General features: G+C 66.6%; 2 protein-coding genes across 3 annotated transcripts; both read right to left on the bottom strand.

Moving 5' to 3' along the window:
• Positions 1-195: 195 nt before the first annotated feature.
• CARM1 (coactivator associated arginine methyltransferase 1) lies at positions 196-10308 on the bottom strand. Its single transcript, XM_066986503.1, is given in 19 exon segments — positions 196-422; positions 425-469; positions 1918-1986; positions 2084-2161; positions 2291-2371; positions 2374-2402; positions 2471-2560; positions 2664-2801; positions 2906-2995; positions 3117-3202; positions 3296-3377; positions 3464-3554; positions 3655-3664; positions 3666-3833; positions 3916-4026; positions 4150-4254; positions 4357-4463; positions 5207-5332; positions 10122-10308. Coding segments are annotated over 19 exon segments (1740 nt in total). The 5' UTR covers positions 10267-10308; the 3' UTR covers positions 196-333.
• Positions 10309-12845: 2537 nt separating this feature from the next.
• On the bottom strand, positions 12846-16092 carry C34H19orf38 (chromosome 34 C19orf38 homolog). 2 transcript variants are annotated; one of them, XM_066986500.1, is made up of 8 exons: positions 15742-16092; positions 15377-15664; positions 14501-14578; positions 14306-14383; positions 14185-14212; positions 14004-14047; positions 13235-13272; positions 12846-13095 (listed from the first exon to the last, which is right to left on the bottom strand). In XM_066986500.1, exons 1-8 carry the CDS (start codon positions 15782-15784, stop codon positions 13006-13008), a joined length of 687 nt encoding a protein of 228 aa, XP_066842601.1. In that variant the 5' UTR covers positions 15785-16092; the 3' UTR covers positions 12846-13005. The 2 variants fall into 2 exon arrangements, with proteins under 2 accessions (XP_066842601.1, XP_066842602.1); XM_066986501.1 differs by lacking the exon at positions 14185-14212 and having other exon boundaries at positions 15742-16083.
• Positions 16093-17351: the final 1259 nt, after the last annotated feature.

Here is a 17351-nt window from a genome sequence, read left to right as displayed (position 1 = left end):
CCGTGCCCCCCCCCCCCCCAGGAGGCCAGCGGGGCAGAGCCGGGAGCGGGGCGGCCCCGGCTGCGACGGCCCCGAAGCGGCGTCGGCTCCGCTTAAAAACGAGGAGAAAAACCCCAAAATAATCCAAAAAAAAAAAATTCCAAAAAAAAAAATTCCAAAAAATCAAAAAAAATCAAAAAAAAAAAAAACCTGTCCGTGTCCGACGTCGAAGAGCGGCTGCGCGGGGGCTGCGTCGAACGGGGGTGAAAGCGGCCCCGGCGGTCGTTTTGGGGTGGTTTTGGGGTTTTTTTGTTGTTGTTTTTTTGGTGGCGCCGTCAGTCCCGGGGGGAGCCCTTAGCTCCCGTAATGCATTGTGTTGGTGGTGATGGACATGGGGGAGGCCATGGAGATGGGGGGGCCGCCCATGGTGAACTGGCTGTTGAGGGGTAGTGGGCGCTGGAGCCGCCGGCGCTCTGCCCGCTGGAGGAGCCTGGGGGGGGGCGAGAAGGGGGGGGGGGTCAGGGGTTACGGGGTCGGGGGGCGTTATGGGGCCGGGGTGGGGATATAGGGCCGGGGGAAGGGGTTATGGGGTCAGGGGGCGTTATGAGGGCTGGGGTGGGGGTTATGGGGTCGGGGGGGAGTTATGGGGCCGGGGGAAGGGGTTATGGGGCCGGGGGAAGGGGTTATGGGGTCGGGGGGAAGGGGTTATGGGGCCGGGGTGGGGATATGGGGCCGGGGGAAGGGGCTATGGGGTTGGGGGCGTTATGGGGCCGGGGTGGGGAAGGGGTATATGGGGCCGGGGGAAGGGGTTATGGGGTCGGGGGGAAGGGGTTATGGGGCCGGGGGGAAGGGGTTATGGGGCCGGGGGAAGGGGTTATGGGGCCGGGGGAAGGGGTTATGGGGCCGGGGGAAGGGGTTATGGGGTCAGGGGGAAGGGGTTATGGGGTCGGGGGGAAGGGGTTATGGGGTCGGGGGAAGGGGTTATGGGGCTGGGGTGGGGATATAGGGCCGGGGGAAGGGGTTATGCGGTCGGGAGGGGCGTTATGGGGCCAGGGGAAGGGGTTGGGGGGGGGGGCATTATGGGGCCGGGGGAAGGGGTTATGGGGTTGGGGGGCGTTATGGGGCTGGGGTGGGGATATAGGGCCGGGGAAAGGGGTTATGGGGTCGGGGGGGGGCGTTATGGGGCCAGGGGAAGGGGTTATGGGGTTGGGGGGCGTTATGAGGCTGGGGTGGTGTTATGGGGCCAGGGGGCATTATGGGGCCGGGGGGGGTTATAGGGCCGGGGGAGCATTATGGGGCCGGGGGAAGGGGTTATGGGGTCAGGGGGGCGATTGTTATAGGGCTGGGGGGGTTATAGGGCTGGGGGGAGCGGTTATGGGGCCGGGGGGGAGCGTATTATGGGGTCGTTACGGTGTTACATGGTCCAAGGGGTTATGGGGCTGGAGGGGGGGTTATGGGGTCCGGAGCAGGGGGGGGGCGTTAGGGGGCCATGGGGGTTATTATGGGGTCGTGGGGGTGGGCATCAGGGGGCTGGGGGGAAGGGGTTATGGGGTTGGGGGGCGTTAAGAGGCTGGGGGTGGGGGCATTATGGGGCCAGGGGGCGTTATGGGGCCAGGGGGGGCATTATGGGGCCAGGGGGGGCTGTGAGGGTTATTATGGGGTCATGGGGGGGGTGTTAGAGGGTCGTGGGGGTTATTATGGGGTCGGGGGGGTTATTATGGGGTCGTGGGGGGGAGCATATTATGGGGTCGTTACGGTGTTACATGGTCCAAGGGGTTATGGGGCTGTGAGGGTTATTATGGGGTCATGGGGGGGGTGTTAGGGGGTTGTGGGGGTTATTATGGGGTCGGGGGGGGCGTTAGGGGGCCGTGGGGGTTATTATGGGGTCGTGGGGGTTATTATGGGGTTGTGGGGGGCGTTAGGGGGCCGTGGGGGTACCTTGGACGATGCCGGTGCTCATGATGGAGCCCATCCTGGAGTGAGTGTGGTTCACGATGCCGGTGTTGGCTGCTGAGAGAGGAGAGGCTGGGGGCTGCCAGGGCTCGGCCGCCCCCCCCACACCCCGAGACCCCCCCTTCTGTGCCCCCCCCCCCGCGCCCCTCACCTAGAGGAATAAGGTTGTTGTGGCCGACGTTGGAGCCGCCGGCGATAACACTGCTGAGGTCGTACGCCGCCGGCATCCCTGCGCCGAGAAAGGAGGGGGGGATGGGGGACACGGTTCAATCCCCCAAAAATCAGGGCGAGGGGGAAGCCGCCCCCAGTAAGAGAGGGGGAAGGCGGCACTGGGCGGACTGGGAGCGCTGGGACGCACCGGCCACGGCCATGCCGCTGCTCATGTTGTAGGTGCTGCCCGTGTTCCACATGTTCTCCGACGGCGACGTGTAGTGGGAGCCGGGGGGGGCGACGGGGTGGTGCCCGTGTACCTGGGGGGGACGCGGTGAGGGGTGGGCAGGACCCCCCCCCCAAGCCCATCCGTCGCCCCCGGCCCTACCTGAAGAAGGGATTTTTCAGGTCCAGGAGGTTGCTGGACTTGGAGCCCGTCTGGTCCACCTGCGCCACGATGCTGATGTCGTAGCTCTGCCTGCCGGGGGGGGGACACCAGATATTTAAATATTTACCCAAATTTACAGAAATATTTCCATAAATGGGTCATAAAATCGCGGTGCTGGGGGGGGGGCTCCCACCTCTTGTTGGCGATGAGCAGGCAGGTCCCTGAGAGCGTGTCCCCGGCTTTGGCGAAGAGCGGCGACTGGAAGAGGCAGCGGACCTGGTACCAGTGCGTCAGCGGCTCGGTGGGGGCCGTCGAGAGCCACACGGTCATGCTGGGGTGGGGGGGGACACACACACACACAGGGAGGGGGGTCAGCGCGGTGCCGGAGGGGACGGGGGGGTTTCGGCGGGCGCCGGCGCCCTCCCCGCTGCCTACATGGAGCCAATGAAGGCGACGTCGAACCAGAAGGCCAGGCCGTGCACCAGCCCCGAGTGCAGCATGTGGAACTTGAAGGGGATTTCTATCCTGGAAGGCAAAAGTGGGGGGGGGGGGCATCAGGGGCTGAGACGCCCCCCCCGTCCCCAAAAAGGCCTCGGGGTCCCGTCACCCCAAAAAAAAACACCCCGCAGAGCCGCCCCCCCCCAACCTGTGCAAGTCGCCTTCTTTGGCTTCTAAGAAGTTGACCGTGTACTTGACCGACTTGGCCATCAGGATCCTGATATCGAAGGTGTCCTGCGGGCAGAGGAGGGGGGTTGGCCGGAGGGGCTCCCCCCCAAAGAAAAACACCCCGTTGTGCCCCCCCGCAACGTCCCGGCCGCGGCTCACCACCACGGGCTGTCGGAAATACTCGTCCACGGCGGCGCCGCGCAGCGCCGACAGGTCCACGCCGTGGAAGGAGGGCTGGTACCTGCGGAGCACAGCCCCGTCAGCCCCCGGGGTGGGGGGGGGGGTCCTGAGAAGGGAGGGGGGGCAGGGAAGGGTGCGGATCCTCACCAGAAGTTGGCCTTGGTGAACTGCTCCATGTAGAGCTGCTCGTCCGTGAAGGGCGCCAAGTGCACGTCGCCGATGGTGGGGAACATGTTCCCTGGGGAGGGGGGGGGTAGGCGGCAAGGGGGACGCTCGGTGCTGCGGAGGGAGGTGGGGGGGGGGGAAAAGGTTCTTCCCGCTGCCCCCCTGGCACTCACCGCTGGGCTTGGAGGTACTTCTTGGCGTGCAGGTAGCTCTCCAGCATGCGCTCGTTGAAGAGCATGTAGCCCATGGGCTCCGAGATGATGACGTCCACCTGCTCGGGCAGCGACACCTCCTCCACCTTGCCGGGGATCACCACGATGCGCTCCGTCAGGTTGTTGCTCTTCACCAGCACCTGCGCGGGGGGGGAGACGCTCAGCACGGCGCCCCCAAGCCCCCAAAATGCGTGGGGGGGGAGGCTCCCGGTACGCCCCCACCTCGGCGTGCTGCGCCATCGTGCTGGCCTCCACGGCGTAGATCTTCCTGGCGCCCGCCTGCGCCGCGAAGAAGGAGAGGATGCCCGAGCCGCAGCCCACGTCCAGGACGATCTGCGGGGGTGGGTTGGGGTTTGGGGGGGGGGGGCGAGGGAAGGCCGCGGAGCCCCCAAAATTTTGGGGTTCCCCAAAAATGGAGGGGTTAAGGGCGGTGGCGGGGGGGGGGGCGTTGCTCACCTTGTCCTTGAAGTCGCTGTGGTTCTGCAGGATGGCGCGCTGGTAGGTGCCCGTCCGCACGTAGTCCTGCATCATGTTCTGCTGCTGCGACAGGTACCCGTAGAACTGCGGGGGGGGGGGGACATATAGAGGGGGGGGGGTCACGGAGGGTAAAAATAACGGGGAGGGGGTCCCGAAGCCGCCCACCCCCCCCCCGAAGAGCGGCACCTGGAAGTACTGCACGGCCGAGGACTCCTCTGTCCGCTCGCTGAACACCGAGCGCTCCGTGTTGTGCCCCCGGCAGTTCTTCAGGATGTTGTAGAAGGAGCAGAAATCTGTGGGGGGGGGGTGATAAGTAACTGGGGGGGGTATTTAACCGGAGGGGGGGTATTGAACCGGGGGGGGATATTGAACCGGGGGGGGTATTGAACCGGGGGGGATATTTAACTCGCGGAGGGAGGATATTGAACGGGCGTTGGTGGGTATTTTAACTGGGGGGGAATATTTAATCAAGGGGGGATATTTAATGGGGGGGGGTATTGGAATGGTGGGGGGGATATTGGACCCAGGCGGGGATATTTAACCGGGGGGAGAATATTTAACTGGGGGGGAATATTTAATCAAAGGGGGGTATATTGGACCGGGGGGGCATATTGGACTGGGGGGGGGCATATTTAAGCCAGAGAGGGAGGATATGTAACTGGGGGAGGATATTGAACCAGTGTTGGTGGGTATTTAACTGGTGGGGGGGAATATTTAACTGGGGGGTATATTGGACCGGGGGGGCATATTTAACTGGTGTTGGTGGGTATTTAACTGGGGGGGGATATTTAATCAAGGGGAGGATATTTAACTGGGGGGGGGGATATTTAATCAAGGGGAGGATATTTAACTGGGGGGGGAATATTTAATCGGGGGGGGATATTTAACAGGGGGAATATTGGACCCAGGCAGGGATATTTAACTTGGGGGGCAGGGTGTTTAACCTGGGAAGGGGGTATTGAATGGGGGGGGGGATATTGAACCGGGGGGCGAGGATACTGAACCGGGGGGGGTTATTTAAGGGGGGGGGGCTCACCGGTGGGGGTGGCGAACTGCACGAGGACGCTGTTGCAGCCCAGCGTGACGATGAAGGACTGCTTGCCCACGCGGCTGCACTCGGTCTCGCGGGACACGGAGCACTTGAACACGCAGACGTCTTCATCTGGGGGGGGGGGGGCATGGAAAAAAATTGGGGGGGGGGGGGAACGAGCGGCTCGTTAGGCTCGTTAGGATACACCGGGAGCCGAGCGGCTCGTTAGGATAAATCGGGAGCCGAACCCCGGGGGCACGAACCGGGGTCGCCCCGCGGCGCCCGGCGCCCTTCGCCGTGCCGAAAGGCGGCGACGCTGCGGTGATACGAACTAATTAGCGCAATTAATGCTGATTAATTAGCACACACACCCCCCGTCCAGTGATCAGCTCGAGGGTTGTCCCCGAAGCTTCCGAGCGGCCAAAACCCCGCACCGGGGGGTGCCAAAACCCCAAAGCGGGGCGCGGGACGGGGCAGCGCCGGGCCGGGAGGGCTCGTTAGGGGGCCGGGTTCGTTAGCCGGGGTGTAACGAGTGCGTAATTAGCACCCGCATCACCTCGTGGAGCGGGAGGGGACGGCGCCGGGACGCCCCCGCGGTCCCAGTCCCAAAAACCGGGGGATTAGCCCCAAAGCGGCTTCGCGAAAACGGGTCCAGGCCGGGCCGGAGGAATTGGGGTGAAATCCGGCCGAATTGGGGAATTGGGGTGAAATCCGCCCAAATCGGGGCTCTCCTCATTGACCCCCCCGGGAGCTTCGTTAAGGGCCGGCGAGCAAACGAGGCCGGGCTGTGGGGGGCAGGGGGAGCCCCCAGCCCCCCCCCCCCCGTGCCTCAGTTTCCCCCTCCCCGTTCCCCAACACCAATTAACGAGCGCGGGGTAACGAAGCCCAGACCCCCCCCCCCCCCCGTAAGGGTTGGGGCCGCCGTAATTAAATGAGGCCGATCAATTAAGGCGGCTTAATTAGCACCTGCCGGGAGGGGGAGGGAAGAAGCGGGTCAGGTCACCAGCGGCGGCCCCCGGCCCGCCCCCAGAATTGAAAGTAAAAACCGCAAATAATTTAAAAAAATAAGAACGCAAATAATTTTTAAAACGATTAAAATATTAAAATATTAAAAAAAAAAATTCAAGCCGAAGACCCGGCTCGGGGAAGGGATCGGGAGCCGGGGCTCATTTGCATAAATTAGCATCCGGGGCCGGGGGCCGATCCCATTGTGGGGCGAACAATGGGGCCGCGCGCCCCCGGCGGGGCGGGGGGGGGGGGAGGCAGAAATTGGGTTAAAAAGCGCAGAAAAGGGGAAAAGGGGCTCGCCGCGCAGACAAAGAAAACTCCGCGCCGGCGGCAGCTTCCCGGCAGGATCCGGCCCCGCGCGGCGCCGGCTGGCAGGGCCCCGGCACGCGGCTATTTTGGGCCGGGGGGGGGGGGGGGGCCAGGATCGACTTTCCCGGCCTCCTCCTCCCCCCCCCCCCATAGCACCGGGTTTGGCCCAGTTTGGCCCCGGTAGCGCCCGGTTTGGCCCCCCCCAGTATCGCCCAGTAGGCCTCATTTGCCCCCCCCCCCCCCAGTATTGCCCAGTTTGGCCCCGTTTTCCCCCCCGGTACTGCCCAGTTTGGCCCCCCCAGTACTGCCCAGTTTGGCCCCCCCAGTACCGCCCAGTTTGGCCCCCCAGTACCGCCCAGTTTGGCCCCATTTGCCCCCCAGTACTGCCCAGTTTGGCCCCCCAGTACTGCCCAGTTTGGCCCCATTTGCCCCCCAGTATTGCCCAGTTCGCCCCCCAGTACTGCCCAGTTTGGCCCCATTTGCCCCCCAGTATTGCCCAGTTCGCCCCCCCAGTATTGCCCAGTTTGGCCCCATTTGCCCCCCAGTATTGCCCAGTTCGCCCCCCCAGTATTGCCCAGTTAGGCCCCGCTTGCCCCCCCCAGTATTGCCCAGTTCGGCCCCCCAGTACTGCCCAGTTTGGCCCCAGTTTGGCCCCCCAGTACTGCCCAGTTTGGCCCCCCAGTATTACCCAGTTTGGCCCCATTTACCATCCCCCAGTATTGCCCAGTTTGGCCCCTTTTGGCCCCCCCCCGGTACTGCCCTATTTGCCCCCCCCCCCAGTTTGCCCCCCCCAACCCCAGCCCCTCCGTGCCCGCTCCCTGCACCCCAAAACCCAGCGCCCCCTTCACTCCTGCAGCCCCCCGACCCCAAATTCCCCCCCCAGTCCCCCAGAACCCCCCCCGAGCCCCCCCCAGCCCCCCCAAACCCCCCAGGCCCAGCTCCCCCCGGCCCCATTAACCCCCCCCCCCCATGAACCCCCGTTCCTGTTCGCCCCCAGCCCCGTTAACCCCATGACCCCCCCAAACCCCCAGCCCCATTACCCCAATACCCCATAACCCCCCGTTCCCCCCAGCACCATGACCCCCCCAAGCCCCATAACCCCCCCAACGCCCCCCAGCCCCAAGAACCCCCCAAACCCCATAGCCCCCCCATTCCCCCCCAAGCCCTATTAACCCCCTGGCCCCCTAGCCCTCCCATACCCCCTCTGACCCTATTAACCCCTTTGGCCCCAGACCCCCCCCAGACCCCATATTCCCCCCCAGACCCCATAGCTCCCCCCATAACCCCCCCAGACCACGTAACTCCCCCCATAACCCCCCCCCCCCCCGGCCCTATTAACCCCTTCGACCCCATTACCCCAGACCCTATAGCCCCCTGGTCCCGTTACCTCCCCCCCCATACCCCATAACCTCCCCCTTACCCCCAGGCCCTATTAACCCTCTCAGACCCCATACCCCCCCCCCCCGGCCCTATTAGCCCCCCCAGACCCCACAACTCCTCCATTACCCCCCTGACCTCATACCCCACCCCAGACCCCCAACCCCCCCGGCCCTATTAACCCCTTCGGCCCCATAATACCCCCCAGGCCTCATACCTCCCCAGACCCCATACGCCCCCCCAGACCCCATAATCCCTCCAACGCCCTCCGACCCTATTAACTCCTTCGGCCCCATAACACCCCCCAAGGCCCCAACCCCCCAGACCCCATTACCCCCTGGCCCCATTAGCCCTCCCAGACCCCATATGCCCCCCCAGACTCCATAACCCCCCCTTACCTCCCTGGCCCCATTACCCCCCCAGACCCCATAAGCCCCCATAACCCCCATCCCTCCCCATCCCCATTACCCCCCCATAACACCACGCCCCCCCATACCCCGTTAACCCCCCTGGCCCCATTACTCCCCAGGCCCTATTAACCCTCCCCCCGACCCCATCAGCCCCCAACCCCCCCCGACCCCATTACCACCCAGGCCCCATTAATCCCCCATAACTCCCCCGTACCCCATCACCCCCCCAGACCCCATCCCCCCCACCCCCACTACCCCCCAGACCCCATCATCCCCCCATAACGCACCCGTACCCCATCATCCCCCCAGACCCCCCCCCCCGGCCCCATTAACCCCCCCAGACCCCATAACCCCACCATAACCTCCCCAGACCCCATAACCCCCCCATAACCACCTCATCAACCCCCCATACCCCATCACCCCCACACCCCCCCCGGCCCCATTACCCCCCCCGGCCCCATTACTCCCCCAGACCCCATAACCCCCCCCAGACCCCCCCGGCCCCATTACCCCCCCAGGCCCCATTACCCCCCCCCCCCGGCCCTATTAACCTCCCCAGACCCCCCCCGACCCCATTACCCCCCCAGGCCCCATAACTCCCCCATCACCCCCCATCACCCCCCCAGACCCCATCACCTTCCAGACCCCATCCCCCCCAAACCCCATTACCCTCCCCAGGTCCCATAACTCCCCATCCCCCCCCCAGACCCCATAACCCCCCCATAACCCCCCCGTACCCCCCACCCCCCCAGACCCCATTCCCCCATCACCCCCCTGGCCCTATTAACCCCCCAGACCCCATAACCCCCCAAGACCCCATAACCCCCCAAGACCCCCCCGGCCCCATTACCCCCCCCCCCGGCCCTATTAACCCCCCCAGACCCCATCCCCCCCCCAGACCCCATAACCCCCCATCACCCCCCGGCCCCATTACCCCCCCCAGACCCCATAACCCCCCCAGACCCCATAACCCCCCCAGACCCCATAACCCCCCCAGACCCCATAACCCCCCCAGACCCCATAACCCCCCAACCCCCTCCGGCCCCATTATCCCCCCTCAGACCCCATTACCCCCCCGGCCCCATTACCACCTCAGACCCCATTACCCCCCCGGCCCCATTACCCCCCCCCCCCCCCGGCCCTATTAACCCCCCCCCCGGCCCTATTAACCCCCCCAGACCCCATAACCCCCCAAGACCCCATAACCCCCCAAGACCCCCCCCAGCCTTATTAGGCCCCCCAGACCCCATCCCCCCCCCAGACCCCATAACCCCCCATCACCCTCCCGGCCCCATTACCCCCCCCCAGACCCCATAACCCCCCAAGACCCCCCCCGGCCCCATTACCCCCCCTCAGACCCCATTACCCCCCCGGCCCCATTACCACCTCAGACCCCATTACCCCCCCCGGCCCCATTACCCCCCCCCCCGGCCCCATTACCCCCCCCCCGGCCCTATTAACCCCCCCAGACCCCATCCTCCCCCCAGACCCCATAACCCCCCATCACCCCCCCGCCCCACAACCCCCCCAGACCCCACAACCCCCCAACCCCCCCTCAGACCCCATTACCCCCCCGGCCCCATTACCCCCCCCCGGCCCTATTAACCCCCCCAGACCCCCTCCCGGCCCCATTATCCCCCCAGACCCCATAACCCCCCAAGACCCCCCCATACCCCATCCCCCCCCATACCCCATCCCTCCCCAGACCCCATAACCCCCCATAACCCCCCCGAACCCCATTACCCACCCCCATTACCCCCCCCCCCGACCCCATCAGCCCCCCCCCCCCCCCCCCGCCCCTCCCCCCCCGCACTCACGGCCGTAGAGCGCGAGCGCGGCGCTGTCGGGCCCGGTGCGGACCTCGAGGCGCAGCGGCTGCTGCTCCTGGTGCCGCTGCAGCTCCCCGTTGGCGTCGCCGATCGTCAGCAGCCGCACGCCGCCGAACACCGACACGGCGGCCATCTTGCGCCCGCCGCCCCCGCCCCGCCCCCGCCCCGCCCCGCCCCGCCCCGCCCCGGGAAACGGCGGGGGGGGGGGAGGGGAGGGGGGGGGGAGGGGGTGGGGGAGGGAGCGCCCCCGGGTGGGCGGCGGGCGCGGAGCAGGGGGGGGGGAGGGGGAGGGGGGGGGCGGGAACGGGAACCGGGATGGAAACGGGGAGGGGAACGGGGGTGGGAACTGGAGGGGGGAACTGGGATGGAACTGGGATGGGGATGGGAACGGGGGTGGGAACTGGAGGGGGGAACTGGGATGGAACTGGGATGGGGATGGGAACGGGGGTGGGAACTGGAGGGGGGAACTAGGATGGAACTGGGATGGGGATGGGAACGGGGGTGGGAACTGGAGGGGGGAACTGGGATGGAACTGGGATGGGGATGGGAACTGGGATGGAACTGGGATGGAACTGGGATGGGGATGGGAACGGGGGTGGGAACTGGAGGGGGGAACTGGGATGGAACTGGGATGGGGATGGGAACTGGGATGGAACTGGGATGGAACTGGGATGGAACTGGGATGGGGATGGGAACGGGGGTGGGAACTGGAGGGGGGAACTGGGATGGAACTGGGATGGGGATGGGAACGGGGGTGGGAACTGGAGGGGGGAACTGGGATGGAACTGGGCACAGGGATGGGGATGGGAACTGGGATGGAACTGGGATGGAACTGGGATGGGGATGGGAACGGGGGTGGGAACTGGAGGGGGGAACTGGGATGGACCGGGATGGAAACTGGGATGCAACTGGGCATGGGAACGGGGGTGGGAACTGGGATGGAACTGGGCACAGGGATGGGGACGGGAACTGGGATGGAACTGGGCACAGGGGTGGGGATGGGAACTGGGATGGAACTGGGCACAGGGATGGGGATGGGAGCTGGGATGGAACTGGGATGGAACTGGGCACAAGGATGGGGATGGGAACTGGGATGGAACTGGGCACAGGGATGGGGATGGGAACTGGAATGGAACTGGGATGGAACTGGGCACGGGGGTGGGGATGGGAACGGGGGTGGGAACTGGGATGGAACTGGGCATGGGGATGGGAACGGGGTGGGAACGGGGATGGAACCGGGGAGAGGGAACGGGGATGGGGACGGGGGTGGGGATGGGAACGGGGGGTGGGAACTGGGGGGGGGAACTGGGATGGAACTGGGATGGGGATGGGAACGGGGGTGGGAACTGGGATGGAACTGGGCATGGGGATGGGAACGGGGTGGGAACGGGGATGGAACCGGGGAGAGGGAACGGGGATGGGGACGGGGGGTGGGGATGGGAACGGGGGTGGGAACTGGGGGGGGGGAACTGGGATGGAACTGGGACAGGGATGGGAACAGGGGTGGGAACTGGGATGGAACTGGGCACGGGGATGGGAACGGGGGTGGGAACTGGGATGGGGATGGGAACGGGGGTGGGAACTGGGATGGAACTGGGCATGGGGATGGGAACGGGGTGGGAACGGGGATGGAACTGGGCACGGGGATGGGAACGGGGGTGGGAACTGGGATGGAACTGGGGAGAGGAACCAGAACCGGAACCGGGCACGGGAACGGGGATGGGGATGGGATGGGAATGGGAACAGGGATGGGAATGGGATGGGAACTGGAGAGGGGAACTGGGATGGACCAGGATGGAAACTGGGATGGAACTGGGCACGGGGATGGGGGTGGGAACTGGGATGGAACCGGGGAGAGGGAACCGGGATGGGAACTGAGGATGGAACCGGGATGGGGACTGGGATGGGGATGGGATGGGGACAGAATGGGGATGGGCATGGGAACGGGAACGGGAGTGGGGATGGGGACGGGGATGGGAACCGGGATAGGGACGGGAACAAGAACCAGGACGGGAACTGGGGATAGAACCGGGATGGGGACTGGGATGGGGATGGGAACGGGATGGGAACTGGGATGGAACCGGGGAGGGGAACGGGGATGGGGATGGGAACGGGATGGGAACTGGAGGGGGGAACTGGGATGGAGCGGGATGGAAACTGGGATGGAACCGGGCACGGGGATGGGAATGGGGGTGGGAACTGGGATGGAACCGGGGAGAGGGAACGGGAATGGGGACAGGGACCAGGATAGGGACGGGAACGAGAACCAGGATGGGAACTGGGGATGGAACCGGGATGGGGACTGGGATGGGGATGGGAACTGGAATAGGGATGGGAATGGGGGTGGGAACTGGGATGGAACCGGGGAGGGGAACGGGGATGGGGATGGGAACGGGATGGGAACTGGAGGGGGGAACTGGGATGGAGCGGGATGGAAACTGGGATGGAACTGGGCATGGGAACTGGACATGGGGATGGGAACGGGGATGGGAACTGGGATGGAACTGGGGAGAGGAACCGGAACCGGGCACAGGAACCGGGATAGGAACTGGGCCCAGGAACCCAAACCAGGCCCCGGGAACAGGGCCCAGGAACCAAGAACCGGGCACGGGGCACCGGGACCAGCACCGGGACCAGCACCGGGACCAGCACCGGGACCGGCACCGGGCACCGGGGCCGCGTAGCGGGGACAGACCCACACCTGCACCGCCACCGGGCAGCCAACACCTTTATTGCCACCGCGACCAGCGGGGACACCGCGATTTGGGGCCCGGGCATCACCGGGGCCGTTCGCCGCGCTCTGCCGGGGGGCTCCCGGGGGGGCTCGGCGCTGTCGCTCCGTCCGTCCGTCCGTCCGTCCGTCCGTCCGGGCTCACGCGGCCGACCTGAAGGTGCTGAAGTGGGGCCGGGCCGGGGAGGGCGTGCGGGGCCGCGGCGGCGGGGCGTTGGGGCCGGCGGTGCTCTGCACCGGGACGGAGGCTGCGGTGAGCGGAGCCCCGGGGGGGCAGCCTCGGCCGTGGGGGGCACCCACGGCGGCCCCACAGCGACCCCATAGCGGCCCCACAGCAGCCCCATAGCGGCCCCACAGCGACCCCACTCACCACAGGGGCTCCGAAGACGCAGTTCTCGTAGCAGAGCTCTGCCAAGGGAAGGGAGGACGTTAACGGGGTGCCCGTGGATGCGAACGGGGCCGTGCCGACCCGGTATGGGGTACCGCGAGCTGTTATGGGGTCACCGGGCCCCGACCCGATATGGGGTTACTGGGCCCTGGCCTGTTATGGGGTCACCGGGTCCCGGCCCGGTATGGGGTCACTGGGCCCAGACCTGGTATGGGGTCACCGGATCCCTGACCCGTGATGGGGTTACCAGGTCCCGACCCGGTATGGGGTATTGGATCCCTGACCTCTTATGGGGTCACTGGGTCCCGACCCACTATGGGGTCACCGGGCCCAGACCCAGTATGGGGTACTGGATCCCCGACCTGTTATGGGGTTACTGTGAGCTGTTATGGGGTTACCAGGTACCGACCCGTTATGGGGCCACTGGGCCCCAACCTGTTATGGGGTCACCGGGTCCCTGACCCCTTATGGGGTCACCGGGTCCTGACCCGTTATGGGGTCACCAGGTCCCCGACCCGTTATGGGGTCACCGGGCCCCAACCCGTTATGGGGTCACCGGGTCCCTGACCCCTTATGGGGTCACCGGGCCCTGACCCGGTATGGGGTCACCGGGCCCCAACCCGTTATGGGGTCACCGGGTCCCTGACCCCTTATGGGGTCACCGGGTCCCTGACCCGGTATGGGGTCACCGGGTCCCGACCCGTTATGGGGTCACCAGGTCCCGACCCGTTATGGGGTCGCCGGGCCCTACCTGTCGTGGGGTACCCCGTCTCGGTCCAGCACGACTCCGGGTGCCTGCAAAACAAACCCCGTGGCAGCCCCGGGGCCGTTTCGGGATGGGGGAGGCTGCGGGGCCGGGGCTGCCGGGGGGAGGGGGGGGGGGGGTCTCGATACCCCCCCCCGCGCCCCCCTGCGCCCCCCACCTCGCTCACCTCGCCGCCCGCTGCCGTCCGCCCCTGGCTGCCGGGGAAGAAAACGGGCTTTGTAGGGCGGCGGGGAGCCTCCTGGGACCCCCACCCCAAAACCCGGACCCCCCCCCCCCCGCCCCCGCACCTCGCCAGGCCGCCGCCGCCGCCGCCAGCAGCACCAGGACGGCCGCGCTCAGCACCACCGGGAGCAGCCAGGGCCGAGCTGCAAGGCAAGGCAGGGCCGGGGCTCGGGGGGGGGACCGGCCCCGTCCCCCGGGAGGGGGGATAAAACGGGGAGACCCCCCCGGTCCCCGTCCCCGTAACCCCCCCGTCCCCGTACCTCCCAGCCGCGCCGCCGAGGTGGGCGCAGGAGGAGGCGCGGGCGTGAAGTCGGGGAGGCAGGCGGCGTCCTCCGAGGCTGCAGGAGGGGAGCGAGGTTTTGGGGTCAAATGTGGCGGTTTTGGGGGCCGAACGTGGCAATTTTGGGGCCGAACGTGGCAGTTTTGGGACCGAATGTGGCAATTTTGGGGCTGAACACGGTGATTTTGGGGCTGAACACGGTGATTTTGGGGCCGAACACAGCAGTTTTGGTGCCGAACGTGGCAGTTTTGGGTCCAAACACGGCAGTTTTGGGGCCCATTGCGGCGGTTTTGGGGCCGAACATGGCAGTTTTGGGTCTGAACGTGGCAATTTTGGGGCCCAACGTGGCGGTTTTGGGGCCGAACGCGGCGGTTTGGGGACCGAACGTGGCAATTTTGGGGCCGAACGCAGAGGTTTTGGGGCCGAACATGGCAATTTTGGGGCCCAACGTGGTGGTTTTGGGGCCAAACGTGGCGGTTTTGGGGCCCAACGCGGCAGTTGTGGGGGCTGAACGTGGCGGTTTTGGGGCCGAACGTGGCAATTTTTTGGCCGAACACGTCAATTTTGGGGCCAAACTTGGCGTTTTTGGGACCGAATGTGGCAATTCTGGGGACGAACACGGTGGTTTTGGGGCTGAAGACAGCAATTTTGGGGCCAAACGCGGCAGTTTTGGGGCCAAACACGGCAGTTTTGGGGCCAAACGCAATGGTTTCGGGGCCAAACGCGATGGGTTTGGGTCTGAACGCGGCGGTTTTGGGGCCCAACGCGGCGGTTTTGGGGCCGAACATGGCAGTTTTGGGGGCCGAACATGGTGGTTTCGGGGCCGAACGCGGCGATTCCGGGTCCCACCCCGCACCATTCACCGCGACCTCGGCGCTGAGCTCCGACGCCTGCCAGGCGCTGCCGTTGTAGCTCCGGTAACGGCACCGGTAGCACCGGGACCCCGCCGGGGCCTCGTCCAGGATGAAATCCACTTTATTCTGGCCCGGCTCGGCCGCGATGCTCTGCACCGGGCCCGTCCTGCCCGCGACGAAGAGCTCGAAGGTGCTGCCGGCGAAGCGCCGCGGGGCGAAGCAGCTGATCCGCGCCGCGCCGGAGACGAGGCCGAGCGGGGCCGGGGCGAGCTGGGGGGCTGCCACGGCTCCTGGGGGGGCACCGGGACGGCTCAGCGGGCTCCCAGCCCGGCCCCGGGCTGCGCCGGGAGGCTGGGGGGCGACGTACCTGCCACCAGGAGGAGAAGCTTCAGCCTCATCCTCATCCTCATCCTCCTCACCCCGCAGAACCCGGCACCCTCCGGCCCCGCGCTGAGCGGAAGGGTTTTTGCTCAAGACCGAGTTTCATCACCCAGGAAGGAAATGACAAGAGCACGGATTGTGCTTGGGACTTGCCCCGTTGCACAAAGAGGCGGTTTTTTCGACCCAAAACGCCCCGGAGAGGCTTTTTTCCACCCCAAAAGCCCCAAGATCCCAGCCACATCCTGCGCGCAACGGGGTCGCCGCGTGCGATCTCGCCGGGCTCGCTTCTGAATTATCACAACAGGGGCGCGGAGGAGCAAACCCGAGACCCCAAAATCCCCTCCTGGACCCCCAAAACCTGCTTCAGGCCCCCCCCCGAGCTGCCCCAGGACCTCCAGAACCTCACCAGGACGCCCAGAACTGCCCCAGGGCCTCCCGAATGTGCCCCCCGGGCCTTTCGGACTTGCTCCAGCACCTCCCAGGGCTGGGCCAGGGTCCCCCAGATCTACCCCAGGGGCCCCCAAACCTGCCCCAGGGGTTTCATATATGCCCCAGGGACCCCCAAACCTGCCCCAGGAGCCCTGAAACCTGCCCCTGGGGTCTCATATCTGCCCCAGGGCCCCAAACCTGCCCCAGTAGCCCCGAAACCTGCCCCTGGGGTCTCATATACACCCCAGGGGCCCCCAAAATCTGCCCCAGGGCCCCCCAGATTTGCTCCAGGGCCCCCCAGATCTGCCCCAGGAGCCCTGAAACCTGCCCCGAGGGCCCCCAGAGCAGCCCCAAGGGTCTCATATCTGCCCAAGAGGCCCCAAAATCTGCCCCAGTACCCCCAAACCTGCCCCAGGGACCCCCAAATCTGCCCCTGGTGTCTCCTATCTGCCCCAGGGGCCCCCAGAACTGCCCCAGGAGTCTCAAACCTGCCCCAGGGGTCTCATATCTGCCCCAGGGGCCCCCAAATTTGCTCCAGGAGCCCCCAAAATCTGCCCCAGGGGTCTCATATTTGCCTCAGTACCCCCAGATTTGCCCCAGGGGTCCCCAAAATCTGCCCCAGGGGTCTCAAACCTGCCCCAGGGGTCTCACATCTGCCCCAAGGGCCTCCAAAATCTGCCCCAGGGGCCCCCAAATTTGCTCCAGGGGTCTCAACCCTGCCCCTGTGGCCTCACATCCAGCTCAGGAGCCCAAAACCGACCCCAGGACCCCCCAAATCTGCCCCAGGGGCCCCAAACGCGCCCCCCCCAGCTGCCCCCGCCCCCCCCCCCCCCCGCCCCAGCCACGCGGGGCATTGTGGGGCCCCGCCCTCCCCTCAAGAGCACACCCGGGGGCGGGGCCAGGCGCCGATTAGGGGGCGGGCGCTTCTCGGGGCGGCCTGGCCAATGAGCAGCCGGGCCGCCGCGTGCCGGCAGCGAGCGACCAATGGGAGCGCGCCGCGGACGCCGCGAGGCCCCCACCTACCCCTCCTGCCCCGCCCCTCCCATCCGCGGGCGGCCGAGGCGCCGCCTGCAGGCCCCGCCCCCCGCCTCCCGCCGCGCGGCGCCGCTCCCGCCTCAGGCACCGCCGCGGCCACCCCCGGCGAGGGAGGGGGGGGCGGGGGGCGGG

The sequence above is a fragment of the Anser cygnoides genome, chromosome 34 (genome assembly GCF_040182565.1).
Source record: "Anser cygnoides isolate HZ-2024a breed goose chromosome 34, Taihu_goose_T2T_genome, whole genome shotgun sequence".
NCBI classification, from domain to species: domain Eukaryota; kingdom Metazoa; phylum Chordata; class Aves; order Anseriformes; family Anatidae; genus Anser; species Anser cygnoides.
This window is presented reverse-complemented; position numbering and strand designations above follow the sequence as displayed.